The sequence below is a fragment of the Thunnus thynnus genome, chromosome 8 (genome assembly GCF_963924715.1).
Source record: "Thunnus thynnus chromosome 8, fThuThy2.1, whole genome shotgun sequence".
In the NCBI taxonomy this organism is placed as follows: domain Eukaryota; kingdom Metazoa; phylum Chordata; class Actinopteri; order Scombriformes; family Scombridae; genus Thunnus; species Thunnus thynnus.
Genome location: NC_089524.1, coordinates 1,512,415 through 1,528,088, shown reverse-complemented (window position 1 = coordinate 1,528,088; position 15,674 = coordinate 1,512,415). Strand labels below are relative to the sequence as shown.

Sequence of the window (15,674 nt, the reverse complement as noted above, 5' to 3'; positions counted from 1 at the left end):
AAGTTGGTAAACTCTTCAAGTAAAGGCGTGGACTGCCCGTCCACCTCAAGGTGTAATTATCAGTCTTTACAGCTTGAGCACCTGGTGTGGAAGTTAGTATGCACACAGACTATGTGTCTGTGTGCATGTGTCAACCTGTCCCTTTATTTCATGACGAAATATACCAAAATAATAAAGGAAAAGGAGGGAACGACACCACACAACGTAATCAACATTGTCGCCATGGTAGCGACTTGTCAGTCACAACGTAGCCACGCCCTAAAGCATACGCTGATTTATCGTCTTTTTTACTCTAAATGGGACCATAAATTACTAAATGAACACCATGCTGTATTGAAGAAGACGTGAAACTAGTGGTTGAGACCATAAACTCGTTAGGAAACAGTTCACTGAGGAAATAAATCAAGAGAGAAGTGGGGTCATTTTCTCATAGACTTCCATACAATCAGACTTCTTTTCGCAGACAGTGGAGTCGCCCCCTGCTGGCTGTGAGAGAGAATGCAGGTTTTTGGCTCTTCCACATTGGCTTCATTGTTCAGCCCCGGAGGTTGCCGCTTGGTTCTCCTGAATACATCCACACACACCAAAGTAAAGAAGAAGTTTCTGCTCTCATCTCCTCTTTTCTATTTCCATCGATTCACCAACATTCATCTCACAGTCTGACAGCCGCAAACTGATGTCGTTCAGTCTGACACAGATTTTATTGGAGCCATCTGTCATATCACAGTGTGAAATGTAATGAATTTACACTTTATAAAGGCATCTTTACTATAACCAAGTGGTTGTTATGGTAACCATGTTGACGAAGGTCACCTAACCTTAAAGGTGTACTATGCAGGATTTGTCAGGTTGGTGTTTGTAAACACAGCATTCAAAGTTGGCCCCTCCCCCCCCGGCTCGACCAGAGCGAGCGAGAGAGAGAGAGAGAGAGCAGTGGTGGTCAAGCGAGCTAGAGAGTGAATGTAAAAAGCGAGCAGTACCGGCAAGAACAAAGCAGATCAATACATTTTCTGATTGTTTCATTCTGAGACACAACAGACACACAGACCTGCTGCTCTTTATACATCCATGACACACAGACAGAGAGCAGAGCAGAGGAGAGATGTTACCTGGTCGCTACGCTACGAGTCCCGACCCATCTTGTGTTGTGATTGGCTGGTGGCTACACACCCGCTGCCAAAAGGTTGACGCCCAGAAACAAACCAAATACAGGCAGAGTCTCTGCAGATACACACACACACTTCCTGTGGGTCATAAGTGATGATTGAGAGTGATTATTTTTGTATGAGTCTGTACGTTATTTTTTAGTCCTGCATAGTAAACCTTTATCAGAGTAGTGATTGCAACCCAAACAGTGATCTGTTCCTATAACCTAACCATCCTAACAACAGTCACATCATACAGATCTATTGTTGTGAACGGTGACGTGTTCCTGCTGATAGCTGTCAGCTGTCAGATCAGGAAACACTTACATGTTCTGGAGTTTATGGACCAACAACATACTTTGTCGTTTAATTTGAAAAACACATATTTTCTGTTTTTACTGGCTTTCCAGGTGTTTCTGTGTAAAAAGTCATATAAAGCCTGTGTGTCTCCAGAGAGAGCTGATGATGTCACTGATGATGTCACTGATGACGTCACAGCGTCGGTTGGGGATGAAGACTACAAGTTTGAAAAGTAAAGAAATGTGGAGGTGTGGAGTTAGAAAGCAGTGCTAGCGGCTCCAGGCTACATTAGCCATTACTAGCATAACACAACACAATCTGTACAGGTGCATTGTGGGTAATGTAGGATCCCGGGTTTTGACAAGGAAGAAGAATGTGAGGAATAAAAAAGACGACATCTCTGACAGCGTTACAGGAGTGAAATGATTAATCTGTGTTTTGGTTCAGCGGCAGAATTTTACCAAACTCAGTTATGTCTCATATTTTATCATTAGACTCCTCTCATAGAGCAAAGCAACCCCAGCAGGTCATTTAACAACACAGAATCTCTTCTGTCCATCTGGATTAAAAAAAAGAAAAGATTTTTAATCTGTTTTCCTAAAACAGGAAACCAACTTAAACATGTTTTACTTAACAACTTAAATGTTGTTTCTGAAGAAAAAAAAGGCAGATAAAATATACTTTAATGTCCCTGAAGGCAGATTTGTTCTAGACTCCTCAAATACTGAATAATAAAAGAAAATACGTCAACATCTTAACAGCACTTGGCTTCCACACATGTACAACAGTTTACCTGCACACATATACACATTCACACCTACTGACAATGGCGGCATATCGCACAACCGTCATGGCCGACGTCTACGTCACGTTAGTGTTGAGAAGCTTAATGAATGTTTATAACAGTTCGGATCGAATCTTCCACAGAAGGTAAAAGCTGAAACTCAACATGAGATGGATCAGACACTGTTTCTGTTCCTGTCTGATAACAGAAACTGTTTGGAGGGAAAAGTGATTTTTAACCCCGATAATTGACATAAAACAGTCTGAATAATCTGTAACTAACAGCTGATGGAGGTTACAGGTTACTGATGGTGAAACGTTTGTAAATCGTGCAAAAAGTCCAGAAGACAAACAACACGTCACTTCCTCCGTGACGTTGAAGAACGACAGACACGTGTGGATAAACACAAAAACAAAACTTTATTTACAAAGTCAATTTTTCATGGAAAAAACGTCATAACTTAAAGACACAGCAGCAGTGAAACATCATAATAATATATTACATTAAAATGACATTAAATACAACAAAAACAGCTCACACAGGAAACTGGTGAATAATCTGACTGAACTAGTCAGATTATTCACCTTTACATCTGCAAAAACAAAAAAAATCCTCTGAAACAAAAACAGCTTTAGATAAAAGTAAAGTGAAACCGTAACTGCTGAAATCAGTGTAAAACCTGATTTATAAAGTGATCAGCAGGAATGTGAAAGGTGTGAAATATTTTATTATACATGTTTTAACTGAATAAATAGAAGCAGCTGATGATCAACGATGTAACTTCAGCGGCTCCGACGGTCGTCTTTGTGTTTTAATGAAACCTGAAGAGAAACAGGAAGAGAACAAAACATCAAAATAAACGACATTTACAGAGAGGAAACGACCCTTTAACCTCAGACAGAAACCCGACAAACGTTGACTTTACTCTGATATTTAACTGGTCCGTCCCCAGTGAGGAGAGTGTGTGTGTGTGTGTGAGTGTGTGTGTGTGTGTGTGTGTGTGTGTGACCTTGAACTGTAAAGTTAAAGTCATCTGTAACTCTCAGTTCTTTTAAATCGCAGCATTTTATTAAACCAGATTTGAGGATTAATATTTTAAACTGCGCTGTAACTTTTATTCTCCTCTTTTATCAGACATCTAATTCTATTTTAGCTTCTTTTTATTTCCAAATTTAACACTTTTTAATTGTATTTAAATGTCTTTTTACTGGTGTTGTTTTTATATTCTGTCTTGACTTGCCTATAAGCCTGAAACTGACGATATCATTATCAATATTTGAGAGTTTAAAACATCTTTTAACAACATATTTTGATAAGAATCCTTTAAATCAGGTTATTAAACAGTGAGATATTTAGTGTTTGGGACATTTTACACACATAAACACTGGTATTGATTAATAATATCTGTGATGAGACGCAGCTGCTGAGATATAAACTCTCATCTCAACTGTTCTGGATCCAGTCTCGCTGGTAAAATAATATTTTCTCATACTTTTATTCATTTGTTTACATTTTGAAGTATTTCATGGTTCTGGAAGTAGAAACAGCAGCTGTCTGTCTGGAGTTTTATTATAATAATAATAATAATAATAATAATATACATCATAAATTCTCAAATAGTATCCAGGTCTTTTATATACATCAGTGATTTGGGACAATGTTATATTTATTATATTTATATTATTTCCACTCTGCTTTTCTCCTCAAACTGTGTTAAACTGCCATGAATGAAACACTTCCTCCAGAATTTCACATTTAAATTCTTGCAGTTTTCCCTTTTAATGTGAAAAACTAGCAGGAAGTGTTACTGAGCAGCAGAACAGCGAAGAAGAAACAGCTGAGAATGAAAACATCCTTTCTGTGAGACTGGTCTTATACTGGTAGAACTGGTGCTGTGAACTGGACGTTACACTGTTGACTGCAGGTGATTTTTTTTTTTTACCCAGCATGCAGTTCAGGAAATAATCTGTGAGAAAATTGATGGAAAACTGATAGAAGGTGGAATATTAAATAAAGTCCCAGCATGTTTCAGGAAGTGAAGCATCATTTCTCTGGTTTTGACAAACAGATTTGCAATAAATAACTAATTATTATTACATTATATTCCTTTTTCGGTTGCAATCAGAGTAATTATCTTTACAGCAGACACCTCATTAAACACATTTTCAGTAAATATGTTCAGGATTAATGTCGGTGCAGCGGAGCCTCCTGCTGCTAAGAAACTACCAGGAGTCAAACTGCATCTCCAGAATGACGTCCAGATGTTAGATGTGTGTTTTCTGGACGTACGTTGATCAGCTCACTGAGGCAGGTGAGGCTTCCTGAACGTCTGGTTGGTGATGGACAGACGGGTCAGTCGGGCGCCGTAATAATCCACGATGTAGTTGGAGCCGTCAGCTGGACCCACGATCTGCAGGAGGAAACAATATCATGATGAAGATGATGTCAAAGTATCAACAGCCAAACACACACTGACAGGATGAAGATGATAAACACGAAGAGACTTTAACACTTTAACACTTCATTTACGTCCAGTAATCTGGTTTTAAACACCTCAAACATCAAATAAAACTGGTAGTTTCTAAAATATAGTTTCATATTGTGAATGCAGGTTTCTGATGTCTCCTCTGTGTAATAATGAGTTTTAATAATCTGAATATTATGTTGTTTGCACAAGTTCTGATCCTGTGGAAACAAGATAATTAAGAATAAATTCCTTTTTAATTTATTTCCACTTGGGGAAAGTCAAGCTGTGAAATTCTTGCTTCTCCAGCATAAAAACATTCATTTACAGTCCGTGAAAGTTTAAACTGTTCATGAAATGTAAGAAAATGTTGTTAAAATCAAAACAATAAAGCAGAATTATCTGAAGCCCGTCGTCATGTTTGGTGCTGTGACTCAACACCTTCCGGTTTGTGAATTTATCAGTTTTTATCTTCTCGCAGAAAATTATTTGAGCTGAATTTAACAACAGAATCTGAACTGAAGCTTCAGTCTCCAGAGTTTTTCATCTGCGTCTCACAATCTTCACAAAACTGAAACTGTTTCCAGATTAAACTCAAACACTCAGACAGAGGAGACGAGGAGCTGAACACCTGTAAATAACTTATAAACATAAGATTATGTAGGACTGAAACTTTCATTATTGAACAATCTGCCAATTATTTTCTTGTTTAATTGATCAAATGTCAGAAAACAGAGAAACCGTTTTGTTTTGTTCGACCAACAGTCCAAAGACATTAAAGCTGCAGGACGACACAACCAGGAAATATTCATATTCCAGTCAGAAGATGTAGAATTGTGGCTCAAGCAATTAATTTGTTTCATATTTTTGGTTATAATTAGTTTTTTTGTTTAGTTTCTTCTGACAAGTTTATTCTTGTGAACAGAGAAGTTTAAAATCCGATCCGTCAGTCACGGCTGACGACTCGCATCATGTTCAGGTTTTAACGGATCATTAGTCCGTCCGTCAGTCCGTCCGTCCCCGCTGGTCCCCTTCACACCTTCCTGTGATGGATATCCGGCCTCTATTATCTAAAACACCTCAACAGGAAGGAGTGATTCGTCCCTTCACCTCCTGGTTCCCTTCGCTCCATCCGTCTGTCTCCTGCGCTCTCAGAGTCCATTAGAAACTTCTAGAAACATCCTTCATCCTGAAGACCTCAGAGAGACGCGCCGCTGCCGGATGGATGGGCGTAAATAATAATAGGAAGGCCGACGCCTGTTTATTCATCAGCCTCGCCGCCCCCCCCGCCCCCCCCGGCCGAGCAGTTAGCTGCTAAAATATGAGGCTCCGCCGCCGCCTGCCACGCTGAAATGGATCCTCCGGGAAACAAGGAACTCTTCATCACAGGTGTCACTTTTAAAGAGGACATGAAACAAGAACCTGAGTGTGTCTGTGTGAGGAAGCCGTCGCTGAATCTCCTCCTCTTCTTCATCTTCATCACAGCTTTTACTGAGATTTATATTTTTATTTTGTAAATATATTAAAAAATGTTTCATCGACACAAACTGCTCAAATTATTCTGTTAGTTGAATGACGGAAAATTAATTGACAAACGATTCGCTAAAGTTCCACTCACTATTTTTTTCAGGAACTTTCAACCACACATCACAGTCTTCATCAGCAGATAGAGTTTGATTAGTTGATGGATGTTCAGTCATGTGACTTGGATGTCTCCATGACATCACAGCGTGTTCAACAGCGCTCAACAGAGGAAGACGTGGTTGAAATGTCCGCTGAGAGACTTTGTCTCGACTATTGGAGGATGTTTCTGAATAGTTGGACACACATCACCCCCGTCAACCAGCCAACTGCTGTTTTTACACTTTTAGATATAACGTGTTAATCAGTGAGCTTTACAGATGCTGGCAGGAGGCAGGACAGCTGTTTACAGTCTTTATGCTAAGCTACGCTAACCAGCTGTTAGCTGTAGCGTCAAATACGTACAGACATGAGACACATCGATCCTCTTATCTCACTCTCATCAAGACAGTGAATAAGCATATTTCTCAAAATGTCTAACTATTCCTTTAAATGTACAATATGTAATTTCTAGGGGTCTCAGTCTAAGCAGCAAGGGATCATGGGAGTTGTTGTCTTCATTGTTAAACAACCAGCGTCTTCAGGTTAGGATTCCTTCAGTGTTCGATGTTCAGGATGTTTTTACTGGGAGTCGGATTCTCCTCCTCTCCAGAACAAACAGACACGAGGATTAAAACCATATGAACACTGAATAAAGCAGTTTCACGTAGCTGCTGCTAACGATTGCTCAACTTGTTTCTCTGACAACTTAAAAGATATATTTAAAAATGACCAAGATCTTGTTTATCATAAAAATGTGGCTTAAAAAACTGAATTAAAGTCAACTTATAACAGTTTCTGTTGAACAACCACAACGCTGATGTATTATCTAGTGCATGTTTACTCTTAGAGGTAGAGGAGGTACGACGCCACTGACAGGCGACCAAATGAAACAGATTGTTACCGTGATTAAATTTACAGATTTCTCTGCATTTGAAAATTGTTGGAAACATTTAGTTTAATGTAAGTACACAACTCAACAAAGTTTATAATATAGGTCTGTTGTTTTTAGACATTTTAATGCAGAATATTTACATATTATAGCTTTAACAAGCAAAAATATCATTATCTGTTTGCTGTTCTTCTTCTCTGTTTTAAAGCTCTGTAATCTGGATGTTTTTGGGTTTTTCTGACTGTTGGTTGGAAAAAACAAGACGTGTAAAGGAACCCTGTGATGGACACTTTTCACTTTTTTCTGACATTCATAGATTAAACAATTAAATCAATTAATTGCTAAAATATTTAAGGGATCATCATCTATTGGTTGAAAGATTTCTTTATGAGGAAACGTTGAGCGATCAGAGATGAAACAACCTGACGGACTCAGACTCGATGAGTGTGTGTGTGTGACTCACCTGCATGGCGATCAATATGAAGTCGATCAGAGTGCCGATTCCACAGAAACCAACAGTGCAGAACTTCAACAGTCCTGAAAGAGACAGACAGTCGATATTTAATAAAGACATTTTAAAACGATGCTGAGCTCTCGTGAATAAACACGTTGTTGTTGTTGACATTGTCAGAAATAATTCTACTTTATATTTATTACTGAGGTCGTCGTGGCTGCTGGTGTGATTATACTGGAGTGTTCCTAATATTTTGTCCACCCCATTAACATACATGATGATGACTTTTCCTCTGACGTCATCCTCCAGACAAACAAACACTGACAGTAAAGATGATGTTTGTTGTTATTGTGGATGTAATTAACACTGGAAATCATTGAGAGATGATATGTTATATATGTTAAATATTTAACATAAATGTTTTTTGCAGCTGTTATATTTTTCACGGACACATAATTCATTTCCAGAAAAGATAATAAACAAAACTAACTAATGTTAAATCTTATGATCTGGTTGTTTGTTTGTTCTGTGAAGCTCGTTAACAGTCTCGCCTGTAAAATCATTTTTTTAGAAATAAATCTGACTTGGCTCGGCTCAGCTTGGCTCGGCCCGGACCGAACTGTGCCAAGTCAGTCCAGGTGTTCGTCAGTGCAGCTGTCGTCCATCCAAAAACCCTCTGGCACGCACACACACACACACACACACACACACACACACACACACACACACACACACACACACACACACACACACACACACACACACACACACACACACACACACACACACACACACACTCAGCCTTTGTGTGGCTGCAGGTGTCTCATTAAGAGAAGGATGAGAGCTCAGGCTGCTGATAATAACTCGTCCTTGTTGTGTTAATCATAACTGTTATTCTTTGGGTTATTATGGCTCATTGTGTGCAGATCAGTGACAAACAAAAACTAATTCAGTTCAATTTGAAAACCGCAGAATGTGGAAACAGTTAAAGGGCGACGCCGCCTGTTTTCATCAGAGCGTTCAGACGTCCTGAAGTCAGAGCTGAGTGTGTTCAGCTGGCGTCACTTTCCTCAAACAGAAACCCAAGAAACAAACTTCTAAATACAAATATATACTTTCCAAAAAACTACTGATAACTTCACTTCTTTTAATATAAAAATATATAAAATATTTTCATACTAGTTTGCAGGAATCTAACGGTTCATTTTACAGAGACAGTTGAGCAGTTTGGTAGAAATTATAAGAAAAAACATGTAAAAAGTGTTAAGTTGGTTTAATTGGTATTATTACTATTCATTATATTTGGGTTCATATGTAGTTGTTAACAATTCTTTAACTGACAGAAAATACTCAGTTTTCTGTGTAGTTTTGTGTGTCAGATTACATGTTAGCATATTAGCTTATTAGCATGTTAGGTTGTTTATTAAAACTCTATAATGAGCACATTTCCTGTTCACTACCAGATTATTTAACCCTTCAAAATAAATGTCCTGAATATCAACAGCTACACAGCAGCTACGTTCAGGAAAATGAAAAGAAATGAATTGAAGAAAACTAATATGATAATTTATTGTTTGATACACAAAACTTCAGTCAGTTAAAGAATTAAGAATCTAATTTATTGAGAATTTTTGCAAATTAACAACTACCTATAACCCAAATATAATGAGCAGGTACTTACTTACTAAACCAACTTAACACTGTGTTCAGTTTTTTCTTATAATTTGTACCAAATTGCACCAACGTCTCTATAAAATATCCAAATAAATATCCGTTAAATATCTGCAAATTACCCAAAAGGTTTCCCAGAGTCCAAAATCCAAATATAATCAGTTTATTGTTGTACAACAGGATGAAAAACCAGAAAATATTCACACATGAGCTGGAAGCTGTTCATCTTTACTGTTGGTGTGTAAAAAAAATGCCTCAGTCATGATTCACTTATCAAAATGGGTTGTACATTAATTTTCTGTCAATCATCTAATTGATTAATCACTGCAGCTCTTGTATTTAGTATTTAGAGTTTGCTTAATTCTCTAAATGAGAGATGTTATTAATATGAATCACTTACCAGTTGAACAGGGACATTTAAATAAAACTAAAGCAGCATCCTGTTATAAATCCTCCCTTCTGATTGTTATTATGTCCAGTTTTTATTTAATATATTTTACAAAGGTGATTTTATTCATTTTCATTTTGGAGGCTGTTTGTTGTTCTGTTGGTTTATTATTAAACTAGCAGGTGTTACATTTATATGAATTAAGGTGAATATTATAAACAGAAACAGTTCAACAGCATCACAAACTACTGAACGTTCCCACCGATGGACTCGCACTGTTCCACTGATCTACAGGTGGCGCTAACGAGCCAAGAAACAAAGCAGTGAAGAAAACTGCAGAGCAGGTTTGGAGCTTTAATGAATAACAGCTGGAAACCGGACTGAGAACGGCGTCCGTTCAGCTGGCTCAGTAGTGTTTCTCCCACCGGTCCACAGACTTTACATCGCGATGACGTCACTAATCTTTAAATCGCTTTTCTCGGCTCGAGGAAAGTTTTACAAACCTCCATGGATCAAAACTTCATAATAGAAAGAGTCATTACTGACTTTGTTTACAGTTGAAGGTTTCCTGTCAACAGTTTTGTGTGTGTTTAGATCATTTAGAGACAAGAATCTGTAAAAGTTAACAGCCTGTCATGACGTCACGCTGCGTTACTCTGTGTATAATGATGTGGCTAAATTAAAAAGCAGCGATTCAACTGACTAAATGTGAGTTGACTCGTGTTTATCGACTGAAGCATCAACTCAGAGACTTTTAGGAAGCAGCTCTACATGTCAGACTCTTTTTTTCAGTCACAGGAATGAGTGTGACGCCATCTTTTAACGTGGCGTCCAGTTAAAACGTCCATGATGTAAAAACTGAATATAAACATAAACCTTAAAGTGGTGTTTTAGGGAGTGTTTATCGTCCCACCAGTACAGTGTGACGACTACAGGCGTCCACACAGACAGTATGACCTGTGTGTGTGTGTGTGTGTGTGTGTGTGTGCGTGTGTGTGTGCGTGTGTGTACCTAGAGCAGGGTATCCCAGGTAGAAGCGGTCGGCTCCCAGCCAGCCGAGGAACAGAGATAAAGCCACGGCTACTTTGTAGGAATAACCGCTCCTGAGAGGAAACACAGAATTATTATTTTCATTGGTAAAAGGAATTATTATCACAATTATTATCAAAAAAAATCTGAATTATAATCAATCGAAATAACCATAACAAGCATAATTTTTAACATTTATCAAAACACAGTCAAAAGCCTCTTAAATAAAGTCACAAAAATGTGATAATTCAACCATGCAGCTGTTCATCCTCTTCACATCCTCTCTGCTGGTGTGTGTGTGTGTGTGTGTGTGTGTGTGTGTGTGTGTGTGTGTGTGTGTGTGTGTGTGTTGTGAGCACTCACACGTTCCTGCAGGGGATGGTTTTGTTGAAGCCCACCTCCTTCCCGCTGAACGTGAACTCCGTCCCGTTGGAGAGTCGACAGATGATGTTCTCAGCTGGGAGGCACTCCACTACACACACACAAACACACACAAGCACGCGCACACACACACACACACACACACACACACACACACACACAAACAAACAAACACGCGCGCGCACACACACACACACGCGCACACACACAAACACACACACACACATTCGTTGTATGAGGCAGACTACTGAAGCTGTCTGATTGTCTGATTATCGAGAGAACAGAAGTTGGTTTGCAGACAGATTTCTGATCAATATTTCCATTTATCTATTTAATCAGTCAAATTTCAAACCATGAAGGTCAAAGGTCATCATATACATCAACCAGAATGTTAGATACATAAAACACAAAGACATCTAACACTACATTTAACCGCTCATCAGCTTCTCAGCTGTGAGTTAGTTAAAGTGAGTTTTTCAGTTTTTCCAACACGAGTCACTGAAATGTTTCTTTCTGCAAACGTTCTCTGGTCACAAACAGCCGTCGGACGCTTCAGCTGAACTTATGACAACATGAAAATCACCAGAATCACCAAAAAGGCTTCATATCCTGTCACATGACGTACTCACCCCAGGCCGTCATGTCCCTGCAGTTCTCCGGCTCCTGAGTGGCTTCATCTATCTTTGGACGTTTACAGAGATACATGAGCAGAGTGAAGGAGTCCAAACTGTCTGAGCCGACAAGAACAGAGGAAACTAACAGTCTGTTGGTTCACTATCAGGTCTGTTAGTTCACTATCAGGTCTGTTAGTTCACTATCGGGTCTGTTAGTTCACTATCAGGTCTGTTGGTTCACTATCAGGTCTGTTAGTTCACTATCAGGACTGTTAGTTCACTGTCAGGTCTGTTAGTTCACTATCAGGTCTGCTAGTTCACTGTCAGGACTGTAAGTTCACTATCAGGTCTGTTGGTTCACTATCAGGTCTGTTAGTTCACTGTCAGGACTGTAGGTTCACTATCAGGTCTGTTGGTTCACTATCAGGTCTGTTGGTTCACTATCAGGTCTGTTAGTTCACTGTCAGGACTGTAGGTTCACTATCAGGTCTGTTGGTTCACTATCAGGTCTGTTGGTTCACTATCAGGTCTGTTAGTTCACTGTCAGGTCTGTTAGTTCACTATCAGGTCTGTTGGTTCACTATCAGGACTGTAGGTTCACTATCAGGTCTGTTGGTTCACTATCAGGTCTGTTAGTTCACTATCAGGTCTGTTGGTTCACTATCAGGTCTGTTAGTTCACTATCAGGTCTGTTGGTTCACAATCAGGTCTGTTAGTTCACTGTCAGGTCTGTTAGTTCACTATCAGGTCTGTTAGTTCACTATCAGGTCTGTTGGTTCACTATCAGGTCTGTTAGTTCACTATCAGGACTGTTAGTTCACTGTCAGGTCTGTTAGTTCACTATCAGGTCTGTCAGTTCACTATCAGGACTGTAAGTTCACTATCAGGTCTGTTGGTTCACTATCAGGTCTGTTAGTTCACTATCAGGTCTGTTAGTTCACTGTCAGGTCTGTTAGTTCACTATCAGGACTGTAAGTTCACTATCAGGTCTGTTGGTTCACTATCAGGTCTGTTAGTTCACTGTCAGGTCTGTTAGTTCACTGTCAGGTCTGTTGGTTCACTGTCAGGTCTGTTGGTTCACTATCAGGTCTGTTAGTTCACTGTCAGGTCTGTTAGTTCACTATCAGGTCTGTTGGTTCACTATCAGGTCTGTTAGTTCACTATCAGGACTGTTAGTTCACTGTCAGGTCTGTTAGTTCACTATCAGGTCTGTTAGTTCACTGTCAGGTCTGTTAGTTCTCTATCAGGACTGTAAGTTCACTATCAGGTCTGTTGGTTCACTATCAGGTCTGTTAGTTCACTATCAGGTCCGTTAATTCACTATCAGGTCTGTTAGTTCACTATCAGGTCTGTTAGTTCACCATCAGGTCTGTTAGTTCACTATCAGGTGTGTTATTTAACTGAAACGTGTCATCTCTGGTCTTCATGAGGATTTTGATGTGAAGCTTTTCTTGTAAACGTGTAAACATCCTGAAACCTTCACAGACGTTTAGATTTGATTTGTTTTCTAGTTCTGTGTTGTGGCTGTTGGTTGATCTTTATGTAAAGGTGCGTTCATTCCTCCTTCCAGTCAGTGGATTCTATTAAATTTGGTGTATTTGACGCTTCAGTAGCCGACTGGTTAAGATGAAAGCAACATAACCACAATAACCGGAGTCTGATTCTGGGAGCAGGTCGATATCTCTGTCTTCTCTTGTTTACTGTCACCAGATACTGAAGGCATAAAATACCCCAAAAAACATAAATATTACCTTCTGTACAGTGTTGCTGTATTATGCTGCACCTCTATTTGTCAGGAACATATATTTTTTACAGAAAATAATAAAAAAATTATTAAAATACTATATTTTTGGTTATTTTTGTCACTTTTTTTTAGGTACTGACAGTGTATTTTATGTTTATTATGTATTGAGTCACTAAACCTCAGTGCAGAAGCTGCTGGACACAAGACACAACTGAAGTAGATACGAGGACAATAAACACTGAATCACAGTAACAGAGTCTGTCTGCTGCAGTTGATCTAAACGTCACAAATAAAGTGAAAGAAGCTCTAATTCAGTGTGCAGGTACTCCTCGTATCTTTGTCATACTGCCTGTTTATACAAACGTTATGTAGTTTCAGAGAACAGCAACAGCAGGTTTAAATATGTCTGATGGAGCTAAATGAGCTCCACGGTGTAAAGTTTTTATTAGTCTCTGATCTGTTGGAGTTTCATGCTGCCACCAAACAACAGCAAACTCATCTCTCAGAGGCAAATTATAGATTAATGTTATAAATATTGTGGATGTCAGAGAGGAAACTGGGTGATACGCTTCTATCTAAATATCAGATATTCATTTCAGCTGACAAAAGTCAGGTTGGTGCATCCTTGTGAATATGGAGACAAACAGACTGTAACACAATTCATGAATCTTTTCAACATTAATAAACAGCTGTTCACACATAAAGCCTGTTTGTGGTGGTAAAAGGTTGATACTGAAATTTGCATTTTTATAATTGTTTTTTTCTACTATTATGTGACTTATGACAAAAATAAAAAAATAACCATTACAATTATATTTTTAATTCAAAATAAACTATTTACTATCTATGAATATTTAATAAATGCTGAGTTGTGTTTTTTTTGGTTCACTGGATCTGTAGACTGAATTGTTCCTTTAATGTAAAAGTATTAAAAGTGAAGTGTTGGTAGTTTTTAATTCTCTTTGTCCTGTAATAAAGTCTCTTGTCTTCCTCAGTTCACACAGACAACCTGTAACTAAACCTACAGAATCAATTGAAAAGCAGTGAAAGAAACATTCAGATCCTTAACTTTTGATTGTAACTATTAATGTATAAACTGTTTGTTTATCGACAGACTTCATTACGCTGTGCAGTTTCTAATCTAACATTATGAACACAGACAGCTTCTGATCTTAACAGTAGCTCATTATAATCCACATAAACATGTTTAAGATATAACAGCTGCAGTATTTCATATCAAACTATCACTAATATTTATATATGAAACGTTTCAGCTCATAATAACATCGTTAAGCTAATGTTAGCCGCGGCTAACCGGCGTCATCAGGCGCGTTTTTTGCCTTTAAATGTCAAATACGTGAATAAACTTGATGTAAAGGATACTGTCCGAGTCTTAAGTTCTCACAGCTTTCCACATCGTCCGCCAGAACCACCTTTAAATGAGAGTAAATACAGTAAAATAAGATGCTCCAGATCCCGGAGCGTAAACAGACCAGCCATCTCCGGGGGGCCGCCATGTCTGCTTCTGTCACGTGACTCACTGCTGCGTTCAAGACCGACCGGAAAATAGTAACTCAGAAGTCATGTTGCTATTTTAAAAATAATAATAAGATTTTAAAAAATAATGTAGAAATAATGTAAATAAAGATTTACCAAATAAATACAATTAAAGACAAATTTTATCACTTTTTGGTGTTTGCAATGTTGCCTTTGTTGGATTTTAAATGGATAAAAATGTGTTAGACAAAGCTGCAGGGGATTTTTTTCCCCTTATTTATTTATTGCTTTCAAGAGACTGAAGGTTTTATCGTCACACAGCAGCAACACAGCAGATGCAACTGCGGTGAAATTCGGCTTCTTCGAGCTCTAGTTGCTATTAGACTATATGATAAAATATTTACAATTTTTCTTTTATAAAAAGGAGAGAGAAGAGAAACAAAAGAGAGAGACAAATTAAAATATATTCAAATATACATTATATTGCAAATTGAGGAGCAGCGTTGCACGTAAGTGATAAATACTTCTGATAAAAATATAAATATTGTCTAATAGTGAGGAGCGTGTGTGTGTTTGGTGGGGTGAGTAAGTGTGTAACAAAGAGAGGGAGAGAAACTGTGTATGTGTGTGTTATGTATGTTTCTTCATGTTTTATTACTATAATTAAACATATCATAGTTTTAAATCTTCT

At 38.3% G+C, this 15,674-nt stretch overlaps 1 protein-coding gene across 1 annotated transcript; it reads right to left on the bottom strand.

The window, feature by feature from the left end:
- Window positions 1–2,629: 2,629 nt before the first annotated feature.
- Window positions 2,630–15,027, bottom strand: tm2d1 (TM2 domain containing 1). Its single transcript, XM_067596053.1, has 7 exons — window positions 14,870–15,027; window positions 11,758–11,831; window positions 11,111–11,219; window positions 10,730–10,821; window positions 7,669–7,742; window positions 4,519–4,639; window positions 2,630–3,050 (listed from the first exon to the last, which is right to left on the bottom strand). Exons 1-6 carry the CDS (start codon window positions 15,001–15,003, stop codon window positions 4,529–4,531), a joined length of 594 nt encoding a protein of 197 aa, XP_067452154.1. The 5' UTR covers window positions 15,004–15,027; the 3' UTR covers window positions 2,630–3,050; window positions 4,519–4,528.
- Between the last annotated feature and the right edge of the window lie 647 nt (window positions 15,028–15,674).

What these genes read in the sequence shown, in the direction of transcription:
- tm2d1 (XM_067596053.1), bottom strand. Translation starts at nt 15,003, where the DNA reads ATGGCGGCCCCCCGGAGATGGCTGGTCTGTTTACGCTCCGGGATCTGG. An exon ending in CCTGGGATACCCTGCTCTAG is followed by an intron (nt 7,743 to 10,729) that starts GTACACACACGC and finishes TGTCTCTTTCAG; the next exon opens with GACTGTTGAAGTTCTGCACT. An exon ending in TCATATTGATCGCCATGCAG is followed by an intron (nt 4,640 to 7,668) that starts GTGAGTCACACA and finishes TTCCTCCTGCAG; the next exon opens with ATCGTGGGTCCAGCTGACGG.